Source organism: Syzygium oleosum, unplaced genomic scaffold (assembly GCF_021117445.2).
Source record: "Syzygium oleosum isolate NSW1041296 unplaced genomic scaffold, Sole_v2.1 Sole_v2.02, whole genome shotgun sequence".
Lineage (NCBI taxonomy): Eukaryota > Viridiplantae > Streptophyta > Magnoliopsida > Myrtales > Myrtaceae > Syzygium > Syzygium oleosum.
In genome coordinates this window covers 17,497,923-17,524,317 of record NW_026607486.1, presented here as the reverse complement: position 1 = coordinate 17,524,317, position 26,395 = coordinate 17,497,923, and the positions used below count along the sequence as shown (strand labels likewise).

The 26,395-nt window shown below is 42.3% G+C and overlaps 5 protein-coding genes across 6 annotated transcripts; 3 read left to right on the top strand and 2 right to left on the bottom strand.

Annotated features, from left to right (window-relative positions):
* The first annotated feature begins 1,486 nt into the window (after window positions 1-1,486).
* On the top strand, window positions 1,487-5,033 carry LOC115672923 (WRKY transcription factor 72A). Its single transcript, XM_056308108.1, is given in 6 exon segments — window positions 1,487-1,594; window positions 1,959-2,090; window positions 2,882-3,415; window positions 3,845-3,958; window positions 4,059-4,840; window positions 4,842-5,033. Coding segments are annotated over 6 exon segments (1,851 nt in total). The 3' UTR covers window positions 5,023-5,033.
* A 2,034-nt stretch (window positions 5,034-7,067) lies between these two features.
* On the top strand, window positions 7,068-9,834 carry LOC115672335 (SNF1-related protein kinase regulatory subunit gamma-1-like). 2 transcript variants are annotated; one of them, XM_056305782.1, is made up of 5 exons: window positions 7,068-7,380; window positions 7,645-8,072; window positions 8,353-8,619; window positions 8,704-8,876; window positions 9,371-9,834. In XM_056305782.1, the coding sequence occupies exons 1-5, from the start codon at window positions 7,119-7,121 to the stop codon at window positions 9,648-9,650; spliced, it is 1,410 nt and encodes a 469-aa protein (XP_056161757.1). In that variant the 5' UTR covers window positions 7,068-7,118; the 3' UTR covers window positions 9,651-9,834. The 2 variants fall into 2 exon arrangements, with proteins under 2 accessions (XP_056161757.1, XP_030449987.2); XM_030594127.2 differs by having other exon boundaries at window positions 7,630-8,072.
* A 139-nt stretch (window positions 9,835-9,973) lies between these two features.
* On the bottom strand, window positions 9,974-13,256 carry LOC115672105 (probable LRR receptor-like serine/threonine-protein kinase At1g14390). The gene is made up of 7 exons (XM_030593877.2): window positions 11,711-13,256; window positions 11,425-11,558; window positions 11,076-11,319; window positions 10,791-10,984; window positions 10,672-10,703; window positions 10,415-10,526; window positions 9,974-10,310 (listed from the first exon to the last, which is right to left on the bottom strand). Exons 1-7 carry the CDS (start codon window positions 12,966-12,968, stop codon window positions 10,077-10,079), a joined length of 2,208 nt encoding a protein of 735 aa, XP_030449737.1. The 5' UTR covers window positions 12,969-13,256; the 3' UTR covers window positions 9,974-10,076.
* Window positions 13,257-16,218: 2,962 nt separating this feature from the next.
* On the top strand, window positions 16,219-22,354 carry LOC115670455 (protein IQ-DOMAIN 29-like). Its single transcript, XM_030591742.2, has 7 exons — window positions 16,219-16,405; window positions 16,915-17,056; window positions 17,738-18,022; window positions 18,894-19,037; window positions 19,241-19,309; window positions 19,926-20,928; window positions 21,967-22,354. Exons 2-7 carry the CDS (start codon window positions 16,967-16,969, stop codon window positions 21,996-21,998), a joined length of 1,623 nt encoding a protein of 540 aa, XP_030447602.1. The 5' UTR covers window positions 16,219-16,405; window positions 16,915-16,966; the 3' UTR covers window positions 21,999-22,354.
* A 333-nt stretch (window positions 22,355-22,687) lies between these two features.
* Window positions 22,688-26,008, bottom strand: LOC115681321 (uncharacterized). The gene is made up of 4 exons (XM_030605602.2): window positions 25,883-26,008; window positions 24,434-24,876; window positions 23,703-24,306; window positions 22,688-23,255 (listed from the first exon to the last, which is right to left on the bottom strand). Exons 1-4 carry the CDS (start codon window positions 25,967-25,969, stop codon window positions 22,797-22,799), a joined length of 1,593 nt encoding a protein of 530 aa, XP_030461462.1. The 5' UTR covers window positions 25,970-26,008; the 3' UTR covers window positions 22,688-22,796.
* Window positions 26,009-26,395: the final 387 nt, after the last annotated feature.

Sequence of the window (26,395 nt, the reverse complement as noted above, 5' to 3'; positions counted from 1 at the left end):
GAAGACCTTAACGAGGGTTTAATCAAATTTCTTGTCCTCTTATTTACGACTTATTCGGACAAGTGAACAATCACGTTTTTCATGAAAAAAAACAAAGAACAATCATTTTTTTTAATCATCTGTTAACCCCCAATATTTAGGAGTTCCCATTAGTCCGATGATGATATTAATCAGGAAAAAATATAAAAGCTGTTTAGAGCTCAAAGCAGTTTAAACCTCTAAATAACAATTATTTTCTCCTAAAGCATGCAGCGAAGATTTGGTTTATTGTGCCTTTAATGACCTAAAACTAAAGAATGGACAAATACTATACCTCTATAGCATAATTTACACTTCGAACCCCAAAGGGTTACTAAAAGAAATTCCAAGAAGACCGAATGAATGATCAGGGTTTGATCTAAACGAGGCAATCTCGTATTCCAATTGCATCTTCCATTAAAATTAATGTCGCATTTATCACGCCCACCATATTACTCATAGAGTTTTACTTGATGCACGTGGATGAAGGGTATGCGTATTTACATGGAATTAATAAAGTTAAGGATTCTATACGTTATTAACTTATTACTAGAAAAATTACGCACCATGCGCACCACATGCATCTAATATAGTTTTTATTTTTGCAATTAGTGCTAATTAATAGCAACCACCAATCGCAATCTCCAACCTTGAAGGCTTGGAAAGTGTTTCACCACTGAAAGGCTTCATCGTACTTAATTGATGTATCCTTCCTTTTCGATTGTAATCTAGAAAACTCTAAAACAAGGCGAAAGCAAAGATCATCTCTTGAAATAAAGTAAAAGGAAATTCTTGACCTATGCCATGGGCTCACCATCTATTCAAATGTTCCCTTTGTACTCTATCACGCGACCTTTCCTTGCTCCAAGGGGCTCATCTCAAGTCAAGCCAATTCTTGGACTTAGCTAGGGGTAATCGTCATGTTAAAAGTAAGGTCAATAAAAATCGAGGGACATTGCGAAAGTAACATCAGAAAAATGAGGGGTTAATGATGTCATTGAGGTTGAACTTTACAATGCTCTGTGATCATAAATCAAATTTAATTGCTGCAGGGACCCACATGGTCATCAGAGTCTCCGCTGCTGCTGATGAGCTGCTGAAGTTTGACTAAGATTCGGTGGTTGTGTGTGTATGGACGATGCGACGTCCAACATTTCAATGTTTTTTCCGAAAATTAAGGTTAGCTATTAGGATCGCAGGAGTTCCTTCCTGCAGCTTCTTGATAGTCTATGCGAGTGGTTGACATTTCTTAAAGAGTAACATGCTCAATGCAAAAGCAACTTGGACTTTGTACTTCCAATTGAAAAAGAAAAATTAGGGGGGGAAATAATATAGTAAACGAACCCATCAATCGATCTGGTTGGTTCTGCTGGTAGTATTTATATAGGAAGAAGCAACAGCTGTGCCATTTGTAAGCAGCTTATTCAAAACAAGTTCAGATGCTGAGACGGTGGTGAGAGCTTTTGAAATGTCTTCTCTTCGGAACACAACCGTGGAGGAAAAGAAAATGAAGCCCACTGGTGTCGAAGATGATGACGACGACGACGGCGAGAGTTTTTCCACAGGCACTAATGAGGTATTGATCTTCAAGATGTATCTGCAAAAATTCTTTCATGAGATCTTTTTAGATTAACTTCTCTGGACATCACGAGTTCATGTTGGAAAGGGTTTTCCATCGGGTTTCCATTCTGTTATGGAGAGGTTCCTGAATGACGAGATTTAATACATTTTCTTTGTAGTTTTGCCGCGAGATAAATCTCAAAGAAGTCTGCATATTGCTGCCTAGACTTTTCGACATTACGTAGATATACTCTATATTAATTTGTGAAAATTCATAACGTCAGGGAAATGTGGTGCCACACTAACTCTAGTTTTGAATGTATTCATAATGATTCGATCGTTCTGATATTCTTAGCGACATGTGATATATAATATAACAGGAAGAACATGGAGTCTGCGTCGAACCGGAGCAGATTAGTCTCAAGTCATTGATTTCTAGTGAGAAGTTACCAGCAATTATAATGGTAGAGAGCCTCAACCTGAAACTTCGTGAAGGAGATTATGGTTTTAAGGTGATCATTAAGTGTGTTTTTTATTCTGAAATGCTGCATTACTGGCCATTTTATTCCGGATCGTCTTAAATTTTCACGTTGTCAATGATGAACATCAATGTCTTTCTCTCATTTGATTTTTATCAATGAGGATCTATCGAAGTTTGTGATGATCTTCTTGAACAGTCCTTACCCAGAAGAATTAACGATTTTCCTAATTACCATGCATGGCACAGATCTGTCTTTTCCTTCCATATTGCGACTTTTCCACATGTTCAACCTGATTTTCCAGACAATTCGATTAAGTAGATTTGGATGTGTGCTTCATTCTTTGTGACGTAGCAAGCTAGTAAGTTTTGTATGCAATGTCTAGATTGAAAAGTATATTAACTTTGTCATGAAATTAGCCGGGAGATACTTACCTCACAATTAAGATCCTAGTCATATACTTTGCTTGTAAACTACTAAAACACTCTCTGACCAAAAAAAAAAAACTACTAAAACACTCCGGTTTTTGACAAGCAATGCATTGATCAGAAGCCCTTATTAACCCCGGAACACCGATCATCTCTGGAAAAGAGTTCAAAAACTTACCATTCATCCGACCACATGATCGAGGTTCGTCCTTCTAATTACTATATTTCATTTTTACGTTATCCTGTGACAAGTAAAATTTACAGTGAGAAAAGGATAGAGGCGTAAGGAGAGTGTTCTGTAAATGGCCTATAGTTCAATGGCGCCAGTCTTAATATCGAGAACTGTTATTTAATCATCGTCTTTTGGAAAAAAACATGATGTTTCTGTCCTTCTAGGACGATCGCCTTGAATCAGCTAGAGCTCAAATGGGTCGGGTCAGGGAAGAAAACCAAAGGTTAAAGTCCACGTTGTCCCAAATTGTGAAGGACTACCGATCTTTACAACACCAGTTCTTTGAGGTTGTCCAAGAAGAGAAGAAGATCGAGATGGAACCTTCACAGACCAAACTTTTGCTTCCTCACAACCAAGAAAACAATGAAGAAGCGGAGCTCTTGTCCCTCACCCTAGGACTGAGCTCGAGCCGACTGAAGACCGACGGAGAGAGGAGAAACATATCGACGATGCGGAGTGAAAGCGCAAAGAATGGAAATAGTGACTTGAAAGAAGAGTTGTCCCTTGACTTGTACAACGGAAAGATCATGAGTTGTGATCATGAGAGCTTGAAAGACACAAAGGAAGGTGAAATCTCGAAGATATGGCGACCAAGTAAAGTTCTCAAGACCGTGAGAAGTGATGATGAGCAGGTTTTGGAGGAAAATCATTTGAAGAAAGCTAGGGTTTGCGTCAGAGTTAGGTGTAATGCACCCACTGTAAGTATTTTTAGCTGTTACAACTATAATTTTGCTTGCAATTTCACCACTCATTTTCACAATAACCACAATGGACAAATGGGTTTCTCTATAATTCTGTTAGAGATGGGAAATAGCATGGTATGTCGGGAAACGGAGAAGGACCATTTGAGGAGAATATACCGACTCAATTTGTCATGACACATTGTGTATCACAAACACTTGAATATTTTTTCAATGTGAAGTGTTTTGATCTCAAGAATCTAAATTGAGTAAGTTATTTTAAGAAGATCCCAATTCGTATCCATTCATCAACAAATTTGTTTTTATGGTCACCTTGTTGGAAAAATAGTCTTCTACGTGTGTATTGGAAAGAATTCAGTTTAATATTAGGATAAGATTTTGTTGAAAAGGATGACATAAATGACGCATATTGTTCTTGTGGCACAGATGGAAGATGGATGCCAATGGAGGAAGTACGGACAGAAAATTGCAAAAGGAAATCCATGTCCTCGAGCGTACTACCGTTGCACTGTCTCGCCATCTTGTCCAGTCAGAAAGCAAGTAGGTTCCATTCATGCACACATTTTTTCCCATTTTTGCAATGCAGGCATTCTTAAATTTAAACTTTAGATTATGTCCATTTTAATTGGCAACATCACAGGTACAAAGATGCGTGGAGGATATGTCCGTCTTGATGACCACTTATGAAGGGAATCATAACCACCTTCTTCCTATCTCAGCCGTGGCTATGGCTTCCGCCACTTCCGCGGCCACTTCCATAATGCAATCTCGCTCATCGACCTCACAACAACACCACCCCCATGGCCTTCGATCTTCGGCGTCCTCGGGGCCTGCTTTCGCCGCGTCTTCTAGTGGCTTGTACGTATTCGATTTCATGGGCGATCGAAATCCAAAGCTCCCTCGACTTTATCTCTCCAACTCTTCTTCGATTTCAACTTGCAATTCTCACCCCACCATCACCCTTGATCTCACCTCGAGCCCCGACTTCTCCAATTGCGATAGATATCGATCCTCTTCACGCTTCCCGTCTCTACCGAAACACCCTTCAACATTTCTCAGCTTCTCCTCATCACCACCTTCATCATCATTGTCGTGCCACTTGGATACCACAGCCCATAAATCATCTTCGGGCATTGGTCCTAGGGTTTTAAATCATGGGACGCCACCACGACATCAATTTTACCAACGCCATTTGTGGCCAGTTACCAATAGCCAAGCTTCTCGTCCACAATCTTTACCCGACAGGTTAGCCACCGAGGCGACGAAAGCAATATCGCCGAATGCGTTTTTTCAATCCCCTTTAGCAGCCACGATGACCTCGGTCGTCGGCGACAGGGCAACTAGCTCTCTTGGTGATAAAGGAAAGGAAGGAGGTTCTGGGCTGAACTTGAAGCTTGGTGATGATCCAGCAACACCAATCAGATCACTCCAACTACATGGACAAGCCAATGGCTTTGAGCTCTCACCGGGGACCCAAGAGCTCAATTTGGTTTCCGCATTCATCAGAGGCATTATCCACATCTAAGAAGAGTGCTTGTGCTTCAATGTCTCCTGCTGAGACCAAGGATCACGTCATTAAGTTTCTTGCCAATTCTGAAATGTGACATCTGGAAGGAACGAGACTACTGTCATAGTACAGAATTTACCATATGTTAGAAACTTAGAACCATGAGGTTTCAGGAATCAAGACCCCAAATTAAACTTCCCATATAATTAAGGTTTTTCGGCTTGATCATTCTAATTTTTTTTTCGCATTAGATGGTTTAATCATGGATACAAGCTAGTTAGACAAACGTGTGAGAGTACTTGCATTGTCTTTTTAAGTATTCTGACGTAGAGTTAATAGATTCAAGTGGATAAAAGATGATCTTTGCAGGTTCTCCAAGTCACAAATGCAGATGAATCTCCCAAGAAGTGTGCAGGCATCATATCCTCAAATGGAATTCGTGGAGAGATATGAAACGTGCACTATTGTTTAATGCGTGGTTCCCTTTTGTTTAAACACCAACTAAAATGAGCACAGAATAATTAACTGCTTTTGCTGTCGAATATATTTGAATTCACAATTTTTTCCAAAAACAAAATGCGAATGCGGGACATATATGAAGTTATGAACCTTCATTGAGCTTAGTTTATACGTAATTTAGAGATGTAAAAAATAAGATTCAATAAACATTAATGCAAAAAATTATAGGAACATTGTCTTATGGTCATGTATTAAAAACGGGCCAACCTTTTTATATTCTCTTGTCTTATGGTCATGTATTACCAATAGATTAGCTTTCGTCAGATTCAGGGAAAAATTATCCAAAAAATCATAAATCTATTGTACTTTTGCCAATTCAGTCATAAATCTTTCAATTTTGCCAATTGAGTCCTAAACCTTTTCACTTTTTGCCAATTTAGTCATAAACCTTTTTATTTTTTGTCAATTGAGTCTATCTGACTAATTTTTGCTGAAAATCGCTAATGTGGATGTCGGCCGGCCTACGTGGTGTCGATGTGGACACCACGTAGGTCATTAACATTTTTGAAATTCTTTTTTTTATTCTCTATTCTTTTTCCTTTTTCTGTTTTTTTTCCTCCTCTTTTTCCTTCTCCAGCAGGTCATCAGGTCGGCGAAGTCGACCTTGCCAGCCTCAAGCAAGCCTTAGCCTCGCCAGCCACTGGGGAGGCCAGGCTTCGTCCTCGCTGGGCAAGGCTCGCCATCGCTGAGTTGGTGAGGTCGAGCCTTGCCGGATCTAGTGAGGCCGACCTCGCCTCTGTTCGATTACCGAGGCCCGGCGACCGGCTGAAGGAGGAAGAAGGGGAGGTAATTAACATTTTTGAAATTCTTTTTTTTTTATTCTCTATTCTTTTTCCTTTTTCTTTTTTTTTTCCTCTTCTTTTTCCTTCTCCAGCAGGTCATCAGGTTGGCGAAGTCGACCTTGCCAGCCTCAAGCAAACCTTAGCCTCGCCAGCCACTGGGGAGGCCAGGCTTCGTCCTCGCTGGGCAAGGCTCGCCATCGCTGAGTTGGTGAGGTCAAGCCTTGCCGGATCTAGTGAGGCCGACCTCGCCTCTGTCCAATTACCGAGGCCCGACGACCTGCTGAAGGAGGAAGAAGGGGAGGTAAAAAAAGAAAAATAAAAAATAAAAAAATTGAAAAATATTATTAAAAATTGTCCACGTTAGGGCCACGTAGACCGGCCAGCGTCCACGCCAGCAATTTCCCGTCAAAATTGGCCGGATGGATTCAATTTATAAGAAGTGAAAATGTTTATACCTCAATTAACAAAATTAAAATGTTTATAATCGAATTGATAAAAATGTAATAAGTTTAAAACTTTTGGGCTTCAGTCCGTTGAATCATTTCTGTCGAGACGATAAGGCGTGATTGGGCCGAGCGGAAATGGCAGCTCTTCCCCCATGCACGAAGCAGTACAGTCCGGCTCATCCGGACACCATTGACCCACTCTCACTCACTTCCCCATCCCACTCGCAACACGGCCATTTCTCTGAGACGGACACGTCTCGAGTGCGGACAGGTGGCGAAACCGGCTACATGCACGTCAGACAACCACCATAACTGACCCGGAAGCACGGTTCCTAGGGAAGACACCGAAACAGAGAGAAGAAACAGCGAAAACGAAGACAACCCCTGAAGAACATCCCTTAGGCATGTGAAGAGATCCGTTCTTTTTTCTTTTCTCCTTTCATTTTATGGGTGTTCTTCGTGAATTTGCTGAGCTTTTTGTATTGTCGACATGTACCGATGATCTTGTTAATCTCACTGGTGTTGAGCCATTTGTAGGAATGGCACAGCCGCAAGAGATGAAGGGAAGTGAGAAGCTGGCGAGCTGTGATGCATACTTTGAGACGATTCAGTCCAAGAAAAAATTGCCCCCCTCGGTGCAAGAAAGTCTGACCTCTGCATTTGCAAGCATCCCAGTTTCTTCATTCCCACAAGTTCCTGGAGGCAAAGGTAAGAACTTATAGCTGCACTTTCTCAATTACTAATCTCTCTTTTTTTTTTCCCCAATTATAAGGACAAAAAAATAAGGTTTAGTTTTTGAAGGTGAATGTGTTTTTCGTTTGGGAATTGTAAGTTGAATACAAGTTTTTGGATTTTTGGAATGTGAGAGTGTACTTGTTGTGATCAGATCAGGAGTAGTTTATATTTCGTGTTATCCCATTTTGAGTGACATGGATTGCAAACCTATTGATGTTGTAGTGATCGAAATCGAAGGAGACGCCTCGGTGGCTGACGCGGTTAAGGTTCTGTCTGAGCACAACATAATGTCAGCTCCGGTGAGGAACCCGGATGCGAAAACGAGTACAAATTGGAGAGACAGGTACTTGGGAATTGTGGACTACTCGGCCGTAATCTTGTGGGTGTTGGAGAGCGCAGAGCTCGCAGCGGTTGCTCTGTTGGCGGGTTCGGCGAGTGCAGCTGGTGTGGGAGCCGGAGCAGTCGGCGCTCTTGGGGCATTGGTGCTGGGCGTGACTGGTCCTGCTGCGGTTGCCGGGCTCACAATTGCAGCGGTTGGTGCTGCCGTGGCCGGGGGTGTGGCGGCCGAGAAAGGTGCAGGTAGAGACTCTTCCACTGCCGCGGACAATTTGGGGCAGGATTTTTACAGGGTTATTCTCCAAGAGGAGCCCTTCAAGTCTACCTCAGTAAGGGTGATTTTAATTCTAAGCCTTAATTAATGTAAGAATATTTTTGCGGTATCGTCATGAGATAGCAAATGAGTTGTGGTTAAGTTAAATGCAAATCACAGTTGAATTGCTTGTCAATTGCAACCCTGGATCAAAGTTTTATATTACCGGTTGAAGATTATTACAAGAAGCTAATCTATGAAGCGTTACCAATACCCTGGGTATGAGTATGTTATTTTGTTGAGTGAACTTGGTCTTTGATAGTTGAGATGAAAATGTGTTCTTTTATGTGTTTCAGGTGAAGTCCATAATCAAATCGTATCGCTGGGCTCCATTCATACCAGTAGCAGAAGACAGTTCGATGTTGAGCGTGTTGTTGCTACTTTCGAAATACAGGCTAAGGAGTGTTCCCATCATTGAATCGGGAAAGCCCAACATAAAGAACTTCATCACTCAATTTGCGGTTATTCAAGGCCTCGAGAGTTGCAGAGGAAGAGATTGGTTCGACTGCATTTCTGAAATCGCTATCGGTGAATTAGGACTTCCTTTCATGTCACCTGATGAGGTATCCTATACATATGATCTCAATCTGTAAATAGAAGATTTATAGGTGATCTCAAGCTTGAGGAGCACTTGTCGGCTTGTACAGGTCGTTAGCGTCCGAAGCGACGAACTGATTCTGGGGGCTTTTAAGCGGATGAGAGATAATCAGATCGGTGGTGTCCCGGTCGTGGCAGGGTCAAAGAAGAAGATTGTGGGAAACATAAGCATTAAAGACATTAGTCACTTGCTGCTGAAGCCCCAGCTTTTCACCAATTTCAGGTATTCTAAGACACCAAGTGCCTCTAGTCTATCAGTTTGGTCGAGCTTTCCGATTCTTAAATGGATTTGTTAAGATGGCAAGTGTTGAACACCAATTAAGCCAAATTTCTTATTTCCAATGCGCTGTTTCTCTCGTAATATGAATAACCGGTGCATGGGAAATCATAATATTTCATGGTTATAGAGTGTCCCGCGGGCACTCATTAAGTAAAGCCTCCTTAAAAAGCGTTCTCCAGTAAATGCTGAGATGTCACATAACTTTTGCATCAACCGAGTCTATCTCAGTATCAGTTTCCACAAATATTCATGAAGTTTCTAGTTTGTTGGTAGGACAAATTAGTATTAATGTTGTGCAAACAAGAATACGACACTTCGTAAGCTCTATCTGCGTAAACTGATATATCTGGTCCATTACTTCTTACTTTTTCTTGCCTTTTGTCTAGTTGGTGGTAACCGGAGTCGTTATTAGCTTTCTTTGCGAAATTTTGCCGCAGGCACCTAACAGTGATGGATTTCATGAGCACCATCATCTCGACAACTCAAGAACCCGGCAAAGTCATACCGCCGATCACGTGCAAGCCCGATTCAACACTCGGCAGCGTGATCCGCAGCCTCGCATCGAAGACGGTACATAGGATATACGTGGTGTCTGATGAGGAGGAAGTCGTGGGGGTGATCACGCTTCGAGATGTTATTTCTTGCTTCATCCACGAGCCTCCTAATTATTTCGACGATTACCTTGGGTTCTCGGTCAAGGAGATGCTTGGTCAATGAGGCTCTTGTTACTGGTGTCCCTAATGTGCTTTAAGTACTATGAGACAAGCAGAGATTGCTATGGAGGATTTTCTAGGTCCTTATAAATCTTGCTCTTGTGATTCACTAGTAATTGTCAAATTTCTTCCCTTGGACTATGTTCTCACCTCACAGCTTGGAAATGTAAGGTCTGATTTTGTTATAACCTAGAGATTTAGCCTAGCACGACAAATCCACGTGCATAGAAGCAACACTAGTTCTTCATCCTCACGACGAAGCCCGTGTTGCACGGTGTGTATGTGCGCGTGCGCCTGAGTGAATGAGCACGAACCGAGACTACTAGATTATATCAGCAGTGTTTTTTGCACACTAAGCTTTATTTCTTTCTGGCAAACTTAGTAATTACAGGAAAACACTTCAAAAGTATATAGTGCAAGAAGAGAAGCTTTATGTCCTTGTACTGAGGTTCTCACTGCTGGTCCAGCCTTCTTGAACCTGGATTGAGTACTGCAGATTCCAGAGAACATCTTCTATCGAAGGCCGCTTGCTCGGCTCTTCCGTGAGGCAATTCACGGTGACTTCGACCGCGGTCTTGAGCGATTGGTATGCGAAGGAGCCACGAATGGATGGATCAGTCACGCTGCGTAGCTGTGAGGGGTGTTCCGTTAGGCTCTTCTCTAGCTGCAATTCCAATTAGCGGGAGAAATCAGTTACATGGGAAACATTCGGCTTTTGCAATGCTAGACGTGAATGAGAATGGGCGACTGTTCTAGGAAGTGAAGTACCAGTTGTTTCATGTCATCCAATTCACCGGTGGACTTGACCAGCTTCCCGGTGATGACTTGCAGGAGAATCTTCCCAAGCTGATACATATCTTCTCTTTCTGCATCTTTTGGACTGACAAAAAGAAATAACTTCCATTTGAGAATTCCTTCATCTGTGCAATACAATAGCTGGAAAATGAAATTGAAAAGAAAGAAGAGGCTGCATGCTCATGAGCAGCACACGCGTGCAAGTTGATAGAGATCGGACAATGTAATACCTGCTATCGCTTGACGCCATTTCGGAACCCGTCTGGAAAAATCGAGAGGGTAACCAACATCAGCTAAAGGATGCAAGAGAGATTTTGGAGTATGATGGAGCTTATTATTCAAATCTCACCTTGAACGGCAGTGGAATGTTGTAATTGCTGATTTTCGCGGTGAGACTCTCATCAAGCAGAACATTGTCAATCTTCAGGTCATTCCCAAATATTCCGGGAGCCATCCCAGTGTGCAAGAACTGGACTCCCCTCGCCACGCCTATGGAGATCGTCATTCTCTGTGGCCATTTCAGCATCTCTTTCCTCCTCCAATCTGCACATACATGAGCAAACATAAAACTGATAGGCGGATGACACACAGGCATTTGCCAAAAGAACAGATCCTTTCTTTTCCGAAATCTTACCTGTGATAAGATTTGCCAGCGTTCCATTCGATATGTGTTCGAGTACGATAAACACTGTGCTGGCCACATTGGGGTGGTCCTGATAAGTGACGATGCAGTGTCCAAGAAGACTGACCAAATGGCGATACCTTAGCTTAGATAGATTGTCCAGTTGCTGCACTATATTTTGAGGCAAACTTCTCTGCTTCAGTTTCAGACACTTCACTAGGACTACCGTACCATCTCTGAGCCAACCCTTGTATATCTGCAGAACAAATCAAGGTATCACTCTTTAGCTGTTCGATGGTTACACTGTTGAGTTCCGTCGCGATCCAACTTAACATTTGAATTGTGAAAGAAAATGTCTTACCTGTCCTTGATTTGCCTCTTCCATCAAATTGCATGGATCAAAATTGTTTGTTGCGTCTTCAATTTCCTCCAGAGTGAAAACATGATAAGGTGGGAGGCCCAGTGTCGCCAGCCTCATCGTTTGAGGCATTCGCCCTGCCAAAGAGTTCAGCATTTTTGGATGTTATATCCAGTTCAATTGAATAAGACTAAGATTGTCTACCACGTCAATGTTAGGAGGAGGGATATTCGTCTGTCATTCCCAATAATCTGAGCAATAATAGTAAAGTACAGATGAGAGATCTTACTAGAATCAATGCTCGACTTTGGCGAGCCGCGAAACGACAGTTCGTCAGCATAAGACTTGGCGGGCTTGCTTTCAAATGATCTTCGTGCTTCTGCTCTCCTGATCAGCACTATGATCAGTAGTCCGAATGCCCCTGCAACTCCAATGGTGCCTCCAATTATTCCAAAAACGAGACTCAGTTTGATGCTCGACCCTTGTTTCTCAGCTTCAGCCGGAGGCTTAACTGCCAAAGCTTCTTTCTGGCAATAAGAGTAGGAGTGCTGGTAATTTGAGTTCCCGCCGGACAAGCAATTCCACAAGCTGATCACTGTCCGGTTCGCCGAACTTGACCCGATGCATGACAGCATGTTCCCAACCAAAAGATTGTGCGAAATGTCCACATAAGTGAGATTACCATTGCATGAAAGATTCGTTGGAAGTGCTCCACTGAATTGATTTTCCTCTAAACTGAGGTAACGAATCGAAGGCAGACTGAAAATGAAAGACGGGACGTGCCCAGAAAGCTCGTTGGCCGAGACATCCAATCGCTGAAGCTGACTCAAGCCATTCAACTCACTAGGAATTTCAGATCTGAATGAGTTGTTCCTCAACAGAACACTTACAAGGGTATCTCCGAGCAATGGGAACTCTGGTCCGAGAAAGTTGTCACTCAAATTCAGCTCTTCAAGAACGGGTAGGCCCTTAAGATCTGGGACACTCCCATTGAGCAAATTATCAGACAGAACAAGACTCCTGAGGCTCTTGAACGAAGTGATGGACTGAGGAATCTCCCCGTAGATGGAGTTCGAGCTGAGGTTGAGCACCACAAGTGAGTGAAACCGGCTGACCTTGGCGGGAAGCGGTCCCCACAGGCCCAGGGACACAAGTGAGAGCACCGTCAGGTTGGAGAGCTTGGTGAGCACAGTGAAGAAGGAGTCCATGGAGAAACTTGCAGAGAGAGTCTGCTGAGAAACGGCAAATCGGGAGGGATCGGGATTCGGGCCGTCGCGATAGGATGAGTTCTTGGTCCCAAAAATGGTCAGCTCTGTTATGTGATTGTCGGAGCAGGCAATGGTGAGAGAAGGTGATGGTGGGAGGTAACAGAAGCTGGTCCAGTTCGTCCATCCCTGGAGGGCTTCCGGGTACTCCAACTGCTTCTGGATTTGGAAGAGGACCCTGGTTTCACTTGGACTGAGTTGAGCCATTGCAAGTGGAACTACACTCATCATCAACACGATCACAGAGAACAAGATACAGAGCAAAACAGGGGAATTGGCCATTTCCCAAGCAAAAAATGAGGTTCCAAAGTGGGTGCTTTCTGGTGTCTCTCTTGAATCTGAGCGGAATCAAATCATGCAGCACTCATGGGAAACCATACTGAAGACTCTCTGGCATTAAATGCCATACCTGCAGCACCGGCAACTTCATCCATACATGGCAACTTCAGGATGTGGAGCTCTGAGACTGAATGTGGGAAAGAAGTTGGGAGGGAGACACCTTCGTGGGGTCCCAGAGAGTTATGAGGAGAGTGCTGTAATGAAGTTAACATGCACCAAGGAATTTCGAGAAATGATTAAAATATGAAGTCAGGAGTGAATCATTCAGTGCCTAAAAGCTGGAATCTTTATGCTAGGGAAAAGAAAATAATTTTTTTTTTTTGCATTTGGTGAAAAGGTGTTTGTGTATGTAATTCTGTGTGAGAGAATAATGGATCTGGAAAGCGTCAGCTGAGACAAGAGGAAAAGTGGCAAACCATGAAAATTACATGAATCACAACACTGGCGACAACTATCTTTTGGATCGATTTTCAACAGGCCAAGATCGATATACAAAACTAGAGGTGGGCATTTTTAGGGTGGGTAGACTTCGGATTTAGGGCCTGAAACCTATCATGTCGGGACTGATTCCCGGTTTTTGGAATCCGGTACCTATTCTGTAGACCTCGACTCTGTCGGTGTCGTCCGATTCCAGGGTCTATTTGGGAACCGGCCAATTCCCTTTTTTGTTGTTTCATCTTTTTTATTACTTAAAAGGACAAATTTTAATGAAACATCCCTTCATTTACACAAGGCAAAAACGACAATAACAAGAATACAAGATGCGAGGTAAAATTAAAAGGAGAGGATTAGGGTGTCTCAATTTGGTTCTTCGATCTGGTCCAATCCCCCGGTTCGGTCCGGCTTCGCACCCAAAATCGAAAATTGAACCGATAGTAGCCAATCCCAATTTTTTGGAATCGGGAGTCGGACTAAAACCAACTGGGTGGGGTCAGTTCGATCCAATTCTAGGATCTAATCTGGACCAGTACTCAGCCCTATAAAATCAATAACTTCGATGATGTGTTGATTTTTATTGATCCCCTCGAACGTAATTCCACCAGTTTTTGTGCACACGCGCAACCCATCACATCGCCCGAATTATCAATTTTTTGTAAATTGATGCTAATGCCCCATGAAATTATTATTATTATTATTTTCCTTTTTACATTTATTCATTTATTTTTGGCTTGTGGTCTTGTTAATTTTGGATCCAGAGCTGGGGAAAGGCCAAGGCACAAGGAGACAAAAACCGTGGGGTGGGGGGGAGCCTCGATCACACGCTACGCGGGGGCGGGCTATCATCGGGTTCCTCCCTCAAATCGCGCGATCGTGGACCGTCGATTCGACGGCGACTCGTTGGTCAACGCTAGCCGCGGATTCAAAAAACAGGTGGTGCGAGGATCTCGGTGTCACGTGCCGAGCGCACGTGATCTCCGCCCTCGGGAAAAAAAAGCTGGCGCAATCTCGAGCTCGTACCTACGTTGAAAAAGTTCCGAATATCCCTTAAAATTAGGTTGTCGGCGGAAGGCAAAGGCCGATGCTCATGAATCAATGATGAGCAAGTGCCCTTCTTGAGATTGATTAGACTAGAACGATCCCCACTAATTTCCCCAAATCCTATTGCTTTCGATAATCAAAAGTTTAATGATATCGCACCAGCGAGTCCCCCAAGCTTTTGAAATGCATCGAGCGAGAATTGGCATCGAAGGAAGTGCGGCTTCCAGCCTTCCTAGCGGGATTAGCTCTACCTAATCCCGTATTTCCCGAGAACGATTAAATTTATCGCGGATGATTCGTGCTTTTCCGGTCAATTTAGGGTATGATTAATTCGCGTGATTTGGCAGCTAGCTCTTGTAGAACTAGACAACGCACAATGTCGCTTGGGGAAGGAAACAAAAACTAGGGTTTGTTTAAGTTTAGGAAGAAAGGAGTACGCGAGAAAAAGATAAATTTTGCGATTAACATGATATTATTACATGTTCGTGGTAACATGTTGGAGATATATATGTTTGTGGCAGAGGTTGCACGTGATGTGTCTCGGAAGCAATGCCTCGAGCTATTAAAATAAAAAATAAAAAAAACATAGAGAAAAGGTACATTTAATTATTTGCTTTTTTTGGTTTATAAAAAAATTAATTGCTGAAGCCCTAAGCAATCGACCTCAATATGCGGCGATCGTGTTCTGCTTCTTTCAACGCAATTGCCCGTTCTTGAATTTTTTTGTTTTATATTTTTAACCCCTCTTTTCAATGCGATAGGGATTACCGCCGAAGCTGGAATTGAATTAAAATTTCCTAATTAGTATTTAAGAACTATATACATCGAAATATAAAAGCTAATTCCCTCGTGTTTTTTATACGCTACTTTCAGTCAAATACCACACCGACTATGAAACACACACTCTCTCTTATCAAGTCAAATGTATACATGCAATTTTCATTGCACCACACATCGTGTCGGCGATGCCGATATGCCATCACGCGAGTCCCACATGATCCAATGAATACCCGGGTTCAAGCAAGAACTTCCTAAATTTCAGCTGACCCAATGTCGAAAGGGGCTAATTTTGACAAAAAGCACCAATTTTATCTTGAGCGACAATTCTGGCACAAATTTTTTTTATTTGAATAAAAAGCACAAACTTTTACTCGAATCTCAGATTAGGCCTCTATGGTGCGAAATTTTCAAATTGTTCGTGTCAGATTTTGGATTTAAGTGAAAGTTGGTGATTTTTTACGAGACAAAAAAAAATACGTGCTAGAATTGTCACTCAAGATAAAGTTGGTGCATTTTTTGGGAATTGGGCCTTGCCGAAAAGACGGAGGAACCAAGGCCCACAGAAGTACCCATCTCTGAACATTCATGGGCCTCAATTTGGGAGGCCCAAAACGGGCCTCGAATGTTGCGTCCATTCGAAAAGCCCAAGCCCAGCGGACAATCGCAAAAATAAGGGGGGGGGGGTGGGGTCCAGCTGTTCCCTTCCCACCCATCCTCGTCTTGTCGTGGGTCTGGTCACGAGTCACCGCCTGCGTCCACGTGGACACCGCTCCGTACAGTTAATTAAGCAGTTAATTACTCCGAACGGGACAGCTAAGCGGATGATGATGGTGCTGAAACGGCGCCGTCGGGGCGATTAATGAGTTGACATTAATCTAATAAATAATGAGCTTCGTTTTTGTTATTAACTTATTATTCGAAGCTGCAGCGTCGCTTTCGTCTCCGCCAAAACTTGCCGTTGTAGTTGCTGCTGCTGCTCGTTCCGCTGCAGGAGTGACGACCGACGAGCGAGAGCACCGGCCGGCCGGCGGATCGTTCCGGCCGCGGAGAGCAGCGGCCGCCGACGTTCCTCGTCGTCTTGCTGAAGGTGCATTTGCGATTCCGGGGGGGCTCTCTTTACGGTGCGCTCGAACTCAACCCGTCGGTCTAACGTGCTTCTGTCGTTTTGAGTAGATCTCCCCTGTTTCGGCGGGTGGTTTTGCGACTCGTGAAGTCGATGGCGATGAAGATGTGATTGCGGTTTCATGGATGGAGTGGCTTTGGTTCTACAATGCGGTTGTAGTTTATGCTGTGCAGTGTTGATGTGTTGTTCGAGTCGGTGGAGAGAGCTCCTGAGCTAGGTCGGTAGTAGTACAATACCTGTAGAGAGAGAAATGTTGTGTGCTCAAGCGTGTGGGGTGATAAAAAAGAAGATAACTTTTGAGTTTATGTACGTGAATTTGATTGGATTTTGGGTCTTCTTACTGTTCACAAGTGTATTGTCTTTGGATTTAGGTTGAATGTCAACGAGTTGCTCATGTGTTTGAAATGGTTTGAATATGAGAGTTTTCGTCATGGATTTCGGTTCTGCCAATCGGGGAGCATTCTGGGTCTGTAATAGTGAAGTTTTATTACTTTTGTTCTTCTGCAGGTTGTTCTATATATATATCCGGGGGGCTTCGGTTCCTTTCTTTCCTAATTAAATGGGAAGAACACCAGGAAAATGGTTGAAGACCTTACTCCTTGGCAAGAAATCGTCAAAGTCTCATTTGCCAAAAGGAGGAGATGTTTCGGTATGATGTCTTTTAATAAACAAGCTCTCTTTTGTTATCTCGGTGATGTGAACGTGATGGATTGGAAGAGCCACACAGCTGCTCCTAGCTAAAGTATCTCATTTCTCGAATGAGTTCAATTGTAGAAGCTTCGGGGGGGCTTCCGATCCTGTATTGCTCCTTATAGTCATAGAATACCGTGTCCAACTGAGGTTTTTGATGGGGTCAGTGTAAAGATGGTTTTTCATCTAACTGTTAGGTTTCGGAGAACTCGTGTCTTTCTGTAATCAGCTACTGTACAGGTGCATAGGGGGAGATATCACGAACTGCTGACTGGGGCAGCCTATAGTATCGACAAACTTATCAACAAAGTAGATTCCGAGTGCAATATTTTCTCTCCTCAAGTGATTCTAGTTCTTGCCCTGGACATCTATTATTTGTATATGTCCAAATGGATGGATTGGCTCACTCAGTTTATACCTTCTAAGTTGCTTTGGGACTAGTGCCTCAAATTGTTAATAAAGTTGAAAAAATTTGTAATGGTAATAAAAAATTCTTGTCATGCTCTGCATCTTCCACTCTTTGTTTATTATCAGTATTGTGCTTCTTTGATCTGCTAATCTTTGCGACTCTGTCAACTCTGTTTGTTTGATGTTTGATATTCTTCGTTATCTAATGGCGTCTCTTCTTTTCTGTGGAAAGAAATCTGGACAAAAAGGAGAGGCCTTAATTCCGTCTAAGACACCCTCCACTGATATTATTGAGGAGCCTCCTTCAAATTCATTGCCAATTTCTGCTACAAATACTAGGAGTGCAGTGGACTTTGGAAAAGGGCCATATGCTATAGCACCTAATGATGCTAATATTATTTCATCCGGAAAAGATGGTAACGCACATACAAATGGTTTGGCCTTATCAGAAGATACTGAAAATGAGAGGCTTCAGCAAGCGGCTACTAAGGCACAGGCTGTGTTTAGAGGTTATCTGGTAATCTTCTGTAACTACTATGTCGGCTCCCCTTTACTGTGCAATTTATTTAGAGAATCTTCCTGTGCTATAAGTTTCCTCCTGGCAAGAATTTCCTCGGTGCTTCTGTCCTTGGGGTAATAATCCTTCTCAGTGCTTCATACATATTTTAAAGCTATCATTGTTTATGTCTAATTGCAGGAGTTGATTGGATAAGTTTGTAATAGGTGAAACTAATATTGTCTATGATCGAATTGTCCATTGGAAACATCGAAATGATAAACTTCTATGGAACTACTGATTTTTGTTTTAAGCTTGCTTTTAACTTTCCTACTTATGTAATCAGGCAACTTGATTTAAGAAATAAATCAGTAATATGGAGAGTTGTTCTTACCTTTGATCACAGCCTACTGTTGATATTTGCAATATGAGATGTTGTCATGAGTTGTTCCTTTGATATAGGAAGGCCCATGTCAAGTGCATGCCAGTTACACTCTGATGCCAGGAAAATTTAAGTGACGAGTCTTTCTAGAATCTTTGAATTCTTAGGTTTTTTGGTCCATTTGACTGACCCGTTTGTTATTACGGCCAGATGGAAGAGGGTATTCATGTCACGAGTTTTAAGTGATTTAATTAATTTATGAGAATTTGAATCACTACCCTTGTTTATCAATAAGTGATTTGATCGATTAATGAGCATTTAAATCACAAGCCATAATCATCAATAACTAAGTATACATTCATCCAAATATCACTGAATGAATTTCTGATGCATTACTGATATATGTGTCGTGTCATATAGTTCTGCTCCATTTCATGCTTTCTTGAATTTCATTCTTTTTCATTTGGATATACTGACCTTGTGTTCAAATGTGTACTATGCCCATGCCAGGCTCGTCGTTCATTTAGAACACTCAAAGGTATTGTCAGGATGCAAGCATTTATCCGTGGCCGCTTGGTCAGAAAACAAGCTATTGCCACATTTTGCTGTGTGCGAGGCATTGTAAAGATTCAGAAATTAGCTCGTGCTAAAAAGGTGAGAAAATTTTCTACTTTGTGGCCAAAATCCATACTCTTTCCTCATAACTTCTATAGTCAGTCTCTGTGTTCCTATACGGACCGGTGACACACTGGACTCCAAGTACTCATATCATCTTCGTTTTAACCGATTTCAGCATATGTTTCCCCTTTTCTGCACTTGTGCTTACTTTTTTAACTTCTTTTTTGTCTGTTAAATAGGGTTGGGAATTGCGCAATCCTTCAGCAACTGGCCAGGATAAGCTGCTTGTTGATGTGTTCATTCAGAAGGTGAGATCTGTATATGTATTCTATTTGTGTGTATTGGTACAAGTATGGGATACTTTTCATAATTTGGGTTAGAAGAGTTACCCCTTAAGATGAGCGATCGTCCTTTAAATTGCAAGTATTCGGATTTTATCTGAAAGATTGCATTGCTTCTGCATTCCTTCAAAAATCATGCACTGTTATAGAGGGTTCCTTTGCACCAGGAGATAGTGTAATTCCTTGGGGTTGACGTTTGTTTAATAAATTTGCTTAACAGATTTTGTGCACTGTATCTGGATTCAGTGTGATTTATGAACTTCCTGCTTCAATTGATGATGAATAACTTTACTAGTTACAGGGAGAATATATCTTCTTATAAGAAATTTTAAGCGAAGAAAGTTTATGACCTCCTTACAAAATAGAGAAGATGGTTCCAGTCATCAAATTCTTGGAATTTAGCCTATAAGTAGGTTTCTTTACATGATGCCTTGATGTGATGTGCGTGTCCATCTACCTAGTCAATGCACTAAAAAAATTTCCTTGTATAAGTGGTAATAAATATCCTATCATGAATGATACTTTAAGCTGGAATAGATACACGAAATACTCATTGCTTGGTAATCATTGTTTATACTCTCAGCTTATTGCTTCATCTCGCCTGGCAAATCCTCTTCATCTTCAATATGGCTGCAGAGATCCAAATTCTGCTTATATGTGGCTTGAACGCTGGACGAGGTCTCGTTTTTGGGAAGCCTCCTCACTACCAAAGGAAAATTCTCACTCATATCCGCAGTCAAAGCATCAAAATCTGGAAAACAAACAGTGTAGCCACAAGCAAAGTGTTCGCAGACTGCCTAGTACAAACGTCAAAACTGACTCCAATGGCATATCTTCGGAGTCTGATAAGCCCAAACGCTACCCAAGGAATTTTTCTGGTCACATTGTAGATTCAGTTCAATATAGATCAGAGAATGAGATTGAGAAAGTAAAACTCAATTTGAGAAGGACTAATGATCTTCCAAAAGAGGTTTCTGATGGGGTGAAGGCTGATAAGAAGAAACTGGACGACAGTCTTGGAAATGAACCAACTTCTGTAACCTCTCTGGTTCTGCAGCAAGATGTCAGTCATTCATCTGAGGTGGAGCAAGAGTCCGAAATTGAAGTACTGTCACAATTTGAACTGAAAGGAAATCTGAAATTAGCAGCCTCTGAAGAGCAAGTTGATGAATTACAAGAACATCTGGTTGTCGTTAATGCTCATCCCGCAGAAAGAGTTGGTCTAGTTGAACAGAAGTCGGACTTGAAGGATGCTAGCATGAATGGCAAGCATGAAAAAAGCACCCATAGAAGAGCTTCTTTACCTGCGAAGATTGACCAACAAGAGAATGGGAAGCATCCCAGCACAAGAGTGCCCAGCTATATGGCTTCGACTGAATCTGCGAAAGCCAAGCTGAGAGGACAAAGCTCCCCTAGGTTTGCCCAAGGTGGGATTGGTATGAATGGCACAAGACGGCATTCATTGCCATCGTCCACCAATGGGAAAGTAGATTCATTTTCACCAAGAGCTCTGAGACTTGTCGAAGCATCTGGCAAAGGAACAATTAGAAGTGATAAATCTCTTACATCTTCCAGAGATTTTGGTGGTAAGAACTTAAATTATGTAATTTTTGTATTACTGTAACGATAACAGGTGTGAACACGTGTTTTACATTGTAATGTTCTAGTTTTCTTTTCTTATGTTAAAGAAGACAAACCAGTCTTTAAAAACCAAAGGGTTTCCTGAGACAATCATCATCCTTGGACTAAATAACATGAAGCGTTTGTGTCAAACATCTTGTGGAACAAGACATCGGTGAAGAAGCGAAATTTTAGATCTACTGCCAGTTTCATGCAATGGGCCAATTTTTGACTAGTCTCTTGATTGAAGTTATAATACTCAGTCAAATTTATAGTAATATGGATATTATTAAACTTGGCATATTCTACTGAAGATATGGATGAAAAGAAAACAATTTTTCCGCAAGAATTACTTCAATATTTTTGTAGAGCATATGATCTCGCGAAAAGATAAAGGTCTCTTGGAAGAAGTTTAGGAAAGTTCCACTGAAAAGGGTTCATTTTGCTGGACTGTAATCATTAAATTCTTGAAACCTGGTAAAATATCTAATATATTCTGTTTGTGATGCCGAGTGTTCATATTAAAGAATGATGAAGTTGTAATATATCGAATGACCTTTCTTTTAATATTGCATTTTGCACCTAATGCTGAAATTTATGTTAGGCGTATATCTTTAAGCTTTATATCAATTGAATGTAGTTGTTATTTGACTCGTAAGCCATTGTAGTATATCTTTTGATAGATGACAATGAGATTACACTTCGAGAACCTACTGCCTTCCAGCTGGCCAATTTTCAGTCTTGCTTGGATTTGCATTGTTTTGCTCAGACAGATGTTATCTGACATCTATTTTCAAATTACTCTGGTGTTTAATATGCTTGATTGATCCTGAAGAGGAAAGATCCGTTGATCCATAAGTTTACTGCATGGTTTCATGCCTGCGACCTTTTTTCTTCTTTATGGTTAAAAGTACTAAGGATTTGTTTCGTGTCATTACTTTCGAGCTAGGATTTTGAATTGTCTTATATCCTGTGATTAACAATTTTTATGTTATATTATCCAGAGAAGTCGATTAAAGTAGAGTGGAGGAGGTGATCTTCTATGGCATGACGATCACTCTGGACTTTACATTGAGAAAGAAGTGAAATAACAGAAACTGCTCTTAGTTTTCTGTTCAGGGCCTTTTCCCACAGACGAGTTCTCAACTTTGGCAATGTCCACGCACCCAGTTAGTCATCATTCAAGATGCTAGAACATGTATGGGATATTATCATTTTCTGTATAGGGATGTTTTACTCTCTGACCAGTTGGGTGGTTAATGTGCTTAATTATCATATGGGCCTAAATATGTGCTGCTTTTTCTTAGGTAATTGTTCTGTCTATATTCCCTGTAAGCACTCTGATTTAATTTATGAACATTTTACAAGACATGATAAGATTTCAGTCTACAAGTATCAGTTGTAAATGGGGTCACTTTGCCTTCTCAATTTTCTCACGATGGAGTTGATACTTGATAGTATTGTGTTTCTCCCCCCTGAAATCTTACGATGGTCTTGCCTGTGTAATGAGGTGAAAATTGCGGTACATATTATGTTGTTTCTCTTTCTTATGTGCCCTAGGCCAGAGACATTAAGCTCGTGCTGTTTTTACAAGTTGGAGCTCTGGGGAGATCTGATACGATCTAGCATAGTTGGTATAGTAAGGTTCCATTTCTGCTGAATTGACAGGTCATAGTCACAGAAGTATCCTTTTTAGTGACCTAAGTCACGGCTACGGTGGATCAATTGAAACTTGAAAGCCACTATGCATTACTTTTATTTCTTTTAACTGATACATCCATGGACTTTTTGAGCACGGAGCAAGCCAGTCCTTGCCCAAAACTGGATGGGCATCTCATCCCAGACAGAATGCGAAGAGAGAAGTCCCTGGTGTCCAAGTTGGATGGAACACTGCCGTACTAACAGTATACCCGTTCCCCAGGTAGATGCACCCGTAACTTGCCGACACGCCCCCATAAATTGTTGCTCCCGTGTCGTTTGACCATAAGATCTTCCCGGTGATTGCCTCCATCGCGTATACGGGACCATTGGGAGCAGGTGACCCAGCAAAAACGAGACCATTGACTACTGAGACAGGCCCAGATGCGATCTCGTTGCTTGGGTTCGCTGTGGACCAGAGCATTGCGCCTGTGTTTGCGTCAAGCGCAACCCACGCGCCTGCCGTTGTAGTTTGGGTTGAAGGGGCGAGGGTGAATCTAGCTCGATTGCTGTTGGCGATGTTGGTGTAGATTCTTTGTCCGTCCGTAGCTGCACCCCATATGCCTCCTCCCTCTAGGCCGCCGGGCCCGGCCAACTGCACATTTTGAAAAACGATTTCATCATGTTAGGCGACTTCTTTGTTGAGCCAGTTGTATGTATCGTCTATCCATTCAACTCTAGTGTCTTCTCTGCTTAGGTTTATCATACTTCTTGTGTTATCGTCTACAGCTTCTTGATTATCCTCATTGAGGTGAATATGCTGGGGCTGAGCCCTATGGGATGTCAATAAGGTGCTGAAGTGCATCTTGCTGAGCAGATTGAAAATTAAGCATATTGGAGAGGTCCGGAGAGGTTAGAATTTTGAGGACTCTTTATCGCTATTTTCCAAGCTCGCATGGATTGCATTAGAGTGAGACTATAATAGTGAGCTGCCTCCAGGATTATACACGAGAACTAAGGTGGTGACTATTTATATGAGTGATAACGGAAAGAAGATCCATCACCTATGTCAGCAAAATAAGGAATGACAACGCGTACTTACTTTGAACCATACTATGGCCCCGGTGTCTCGGTCTAGAGCCCAAGCAAAGCCACTCTTTTGCACGGCAGCTACGATGTCTCGCCTGGTGCCGTTCGCTGATATACTGAGTAACATGGGAGCCTCGCCAAAGTCCGCATCCAAGTTCGGTCCAGGTGGACAGTCGGGATTATTTGGCACCAAGCAAGCAAAGTAAAACACGTCATATCCCCCGAGTTGTCGTGCCCATCTGATCTTCCCCGATTCGATGTCGAATGCGATGATGGAATCAAAGTTCACGTCCGGCCCTATGCACTGGTCGGGTTGACTTGGCTTTGTGGTTTGGTTGTTTTGCTTCTGTTGGCATTGTGCGACCTCTTGTGGAACTGTGTAGAGCTGCCCAGTGCCTACGTACACGAGCCTCCTTTGCAGATCCATCGCCGGACTGCTTCCCCATATGGCGGCTCCGGAGTAGCCGCCGCGTTTACCGCCGTTGTCCGGGATTGTGTAGGTCTGCCATATGATTGCTCCTGACGTAATACTGAGCTTCGCCAAGCTGCCTCGGAAAGTGCAACATTGCTCTGCGGGTAAGGTCACTTCGAGTGATGATACTCCGGCATAGAATGCGCTGTAAAAATAAAGAGAGATCATTATCATCCGGGTCATAATGAGAGTCACCTTTTCTTATATTGTGGAGATCCTTTGTAATTTTTCTTGGTACAGGTTACAATTTTTTCTTTAGTGTTTGCATCCACCTCATATAAACCGTTCCGGACATTGTTACCACCGCTAGAGGTCGTGGATCAAGCTGAGTCGACCAAATTAGGCTCCCGTTCGATCGGCTCACAGCGATAACAACTGCAGGTCCATAAATTGAGACGATCAGGAGGCTCCCGGCTATTGTTGGGGTTGACCTAGAGACCGTTACGTTCACTATTGTGCCCGTGCCCCTAAGCCCCGTTAACTCGCTTAGGTTTTGCTGCCATATCAAACCGCCGGTGAACGCGTTCACGGCGTACAAGTAGCCGTTCCACGAGGGAAAATACACGACGCCGTTGGCTATTGCTGGGGTGGCGGAAATATCCTTTCCGGCGAAGAACTTCCATCTCAACCGTAAATTCCGGATGGTCGACGGGCCGATCAACTTCTCTTCTCGAGCATTTCTCGTGTTGCTCAAATCGCCTCCATGATTTAGCCACTACATCAAATACTTAAACTCATAAACAGAAGCAGTGAAAAAAAGCACACGCACACAGATACACGATGATGGATTGGAGCTTAACTACCAAGGCGACGGCACTGTCTACTATACAAACGGTGGCGATCGCAAAGATGCAGAAGATACAGCAAGTTTTCTGAATATATAGGTGAGCCATCGAGATTGTAAAACCTAATTTCCTTTTCCTTTGGGTGGATTCGACAAATCCCACATATGATTATATAGACAAGTAATTGTGTGTTCCTCGGTCTCACTCTCTCACATGTAAAGAGCTCTCTGTCTCGTTAAGTTTGAATCATTTCTTTGTCGACATGCGTAGAGCATTTATGTATCTTCAACTTCAAAACTCAATCTTTCCTCAGCTAATAAACGTTTTCCTAGAGGAAATGTGGTCAGGAAAACCCTAACCATGCAAAGCTCGCTTGTACATACAGGACGTAGACGTCACACCTGGCTCTTGTTGTCACATTATTCGACGTGTACCTCTCTATTTATCTCCATGAAAGTAAGGCATGAATGAGGCAGCTTATTCAATATCTAAAACTGCTCAAGTGGGGGGCATCTTGCCATTCGTAACGGTTTGACTGAAAACTGGCGCAATTTGGAAAACAAACAAAGATATTTTATTGTATATCCACCGTCCTAAGAAAATTGGTCTCACGAAGTACTTTGTACGTGAAAAAGTCCGAGTTAACAGTTGAAACAAGTCGAAAGAAAATTGTAAAAGTAGCTCTAAACAGACCCCTCCCACTTTTAAGTATGTGCTTCACAGATTCATGCATTTATTTTGGCTAACACAAGTTCGTTTGCTTTTCACAAAGTGAGGGATCTTGAGCATGAACCAACTCGTGTGTCTGATGACAAATGAAAAGAGTATGAATAAAGTCATGTTCACTTACTGCAATTCTTATCTCTGGCTACTGGAGAGGTTATGTGCTCTATATATATGAACTATGAAGAATCATGTGTTGGAGCTATGGCTTACCTCCGCAGCAGCAATGTTTAGCAAACAGACAGTGGCGACGGCGAAGATGCCGAGACTAATTCTCTGGATATGGTGGCGATGAGCCATGCTTATATGCGAAGATAGAAGCTCGCCTCTCTCTTTCTTTATGTTGGGTATGTTATGAGTAAATCCTAGAACAGATTGTGCTATATATATATGCACGCTAATGCCCTCTTGGTTTGCCGCATAGATGGAAAAACAATCTCTTGGTTTGACTTTGGAGTTGGGATAATTAATTCATTTTCGGTCAACAAATACGGTGAGAAGCTAAGTTGCACATTGATTGGTGGCGTGACCACGTACAAGTGACACCCAACGCCTAATGAATTGAAATAATAATTTCAGCTAGATCAATTTATTGGGATCATTAGGGGTGTCAAAAGAACCGGCTGAAACATGACCCGACCCGACCCGACCCAAACATGAAATTTTTGTATTGGATCATATTGGACCTTAACTTGTTTGGGTAACAAAAGAAACAAGGCTTCAGCT

Coding starts and splice junctions, on each gene's coding strand:
- LOC115681321 (XM_030605602.2), bottom strand. CDS start 25,969: ATGGCTCATCGCCACCATATCCAGAGAATTAGTCTCGGCATCTTCGCC. Junction 24,877..25,882: donor TAAACATTGCTGCTGCGGAG/GTAAGCCATAGC, acceptor TATTTGATGTAG/TGGCTAAATCATGGAGGCGA. Junction 23,256..23,702: donor GGGCCATAGTATGGTTCAAA/GTAAGTACGCGT, acceptor CAAAATGTGCAG/TTGGCCGGGCCCGGCGGCCT.
- LOC115672335 (XM_030594127.2), top strand. CDS start 7,119: ATGGGTGTTCTTCGTGAATTTGCTGAGCTTTTTGTATTGTCGACATGT. Junction 7,381..7,629: donor ACAAGTTCCTGGAGGCAAAG/GTAAGAACTTAT, acceptor TTGATGTTGTAG/TGATCGAAATCGAAGGAGAC. Junction 8,073..8,352: donor AGCCCTTCAAGTCTACCTCA/GTAAGGGTGATT, acceptor TATGTGTTTCAG/GTGAAGTCCATAATCAAATC.
- LOC115672105 (XM_030593877.2), bottom strand. CDS start 12,968: ATGGCCAATTCCCCTGTTTTGCTCTGTATCTTGTTCTCTGTGATCGTG. Junction 11,320..11,424: donor AAGAGGCAAATCAAGGACAG/GTAAGACATTTT, acceptor TTTGTTCTGCAG/ATATACAAGGGTTGGCTCAG. Junction 10,527..10,671: donor ATGGCGTCAAGCGATAGCAG/GTATTACATTGT, acceptor TCTTTTTGTCAG/TCCAAAAGATGCAGAAAGAG.
- LOC115670455 (XM_030591742.2), top strand. CDS start 16,967: ATGGGAAGAACACCAGGAAAATGGTTGAAGACCTTACTCCTTGGCAAG. Junction 17,057..17,737: donor CAAAAGGAGGAGATGTTTCG/GTATGATGTCTT, acceptor TTCTGTGGAAAG/AAATCTGGACAAAAAGGAGA. Junction 19,310..19,925: donor TTGATGTGTTCATTCAGAAG/GTGAGATCTGTA, acceptor TTATACTCTCAG/CTTATTGCTTCATCTCGCCT.